The sequence below is a fragment of the Lottia gigantea genome, assembly GCF_000327385.1.
Source record: "Lottia gigantea unplaced genomic scaffold LOTGIsca_6, whole genome shotgun sequence".
Lineage (NCBI taxonomy): Eukaryota > Metazoa > Mollusca > Gastropoda > Lottiidae > Lottia > Lottia gigantea.
The window spans coordinates 2,752,897-2,755,049 of record NW_008710049.1 but is presented as its reverse complement, the minus strand read 5'-3'; the positions used below and the strand labels follow the sequence as shown (position 1 = coordinate 2,755,049).

At 32.3% G+C, this 2,153-nt stretch overlaps 1 protein-coding gene across 1 annotated transcript; it reads right to left on the bottom strand.

Moving 5' to 3' along the window:
• Positions 1-468: 468 nt before the first annotated feature.
• Positions 469-744, bottom strand: LOTGIDRAFT_107417 (hypothetical protein; the record flags this gene model as incomplete). Its single annotated transcript, XM_009063903.1, has 1 exon — positions 469-744. One exon carries the CDS (start codon positions 742-744, stop codon positions 469-471), a length of 276 nt encoding a protein of 91 aa, XP_009062151.1.
• Between the last annotated feature and the right edge of the window lie 1,409 nt (positions 745-2,153).

The following is a 2,153-nucleotide window of genomic DNA, read 5'->3' as shown; positions in this document are numbered from 1 at the left end:
GTGTCATAATGCTTTGTTCTGAGGTTTAAAAAATGTTGTGTGAATGAATCAATTCTAAATTATTTGATTGTATCATTGATATAGTTTAAATAGATGTATAATAAACTTAATTTATGATATTGATTCATTATCATATGTTGTTGATTTATTAACATATATAATAAGTATTATGCATGTATTATGTCGATATATATATATAAAAAATCGTTAAATGAATATGATTATGGTTTTTATACTCATATATCGCTCTATAAGTATTAGGCACTATTTTAACTGTTGATAATATTTTGTTATTGTATAATTATGGTTGTATTGTTTATAAATAAGACCTAAACGACTAACAGCTTGGTTTGGTTCAACTACATTTTAAACGTGATTTTAAACGCCAGTTTCCTGTGTAATGTTTATTAATATCATGGGTGTAGAATATGGGTCAAATTGTAGCATGTTTTTAAAGTCAATGGTGCCTTACCTGTTATTTTTAGAATGTTTCCTGAAGGTCTTTTGCGACAAGTCTTGAATAGTTCTGAAATTTTGTGGTTCAGCACTGATACCCTGTGCTCGTTGTTTCCTGGGACCATTTAATAGTGGTCTCACTGTGGCTGGTAACACTGACTGAAATTTATCCAACTGGCTTCGTAATTCCTGAATTTTCATCTCCTTTTCATCCAACTGTCTTTGCAGTTCACGAATTTTGTCATCTTTTCGTTTTAAAAGATGTTCTAATTCTTGTAAACTTCCCATTTTGTTTAAAACTATGTCACACATTCGATGTTTACTACTAAATAGGACACTACACAACAAAAACTTTACAAGTCCATGCCATCACCATTATAAACAATGCATTTATAACATAATTAAATTGAGGTATTTCCTCAACGGTTAAAATAAAGTTTAAATAAGTATTGTGCTCAAGAACACCAGCTAAACGAACTCTATCCCATACAAGATAACGTGTATACTAGTTTATATATATATACATACATATCGGTCGTCTGCTGGAGGTGCCTCAAGCAATCACATGACCTCCGCTAAAACATATGATAAAGGGCGATAACCACTGTAAGCGTGGTCAAAATGTAACGATATATATTTTATATTAGTCATGCATTAGTAATCTGTGGTTATCTTTACAGGTTCACTGGTTACTACACTAAATTTTAAGATAGATATGTTGAAAGGAAGAGAAAATATATTTGAAATCAAGTTAGCCTAGGTTGTTGCTCGGTTAAAAAGAGAACAATTACGACTGTTGTGGTGTAGTGTGGAAGGGTTTACCATGTGTGACCCGCTTCATTATTCAAATACGATACAGGGAATCAATTTATTTCATTAGGCATGGCCTCATCCGTTTAAGGTTTAGCGAAGGTATATGCCTGGAGAAAATTTAATGGGCTTATTTGATGCATAAATATGCTCTCAGTTAAAAAGCATAATCTCATAAATATTGAGCGACAAATTAGTTTTCTAATTCCATTGTTTATATCTTCTATAGTGCTTCTAGTTGTGATCAAAAAAGCGATCTGCGATCTTGGACAAAAGTTAGCAAGGTTTGCTTGACATTGAGATTATTACGGGCTTCATATCATATAGCACCCTGTGGCTAAATTGTCGAAAAAGATAAAACCGTTAAACAACAATTTACGTATAGTTTACGTAGGAGTGCCTCTGGCCATAACAATTGCATAGATTAGGACAAATCTATGTTTTAAGTGGCTATAAAATAGCCATTCCGTATCCCCAAAGGGTGCAATGCACAGATAGCTTTTGTTGATCCGATATTGCTGACAGGTCGTCAGGCTGATGAACAAAACTTGCATAATACTTATGTAGAGTTCGTTACAATTCATATAATAATACGTCTATCTATTGTATTTCTTTAAATATATTTGTATCTAAAGATATATATCTCGAGACTATCATAATGGACTATTAATAAAGAATCTGCTTTATAGTAGTAAAGTAATAATGATTTTATTCACAAGAGCCTCCCACAAAACCATAACAAATTGGTATCCTATAAAGTAATCACTAAACGTATCATGAAACTTGTATCTACCCGAACCTACCTTGTGGTAATCAGAAAACCAAGCCTAAAAATGGTGCATGGTATTCAGTAACATAAATCAAACACGCCGTATTCACAGAACTGA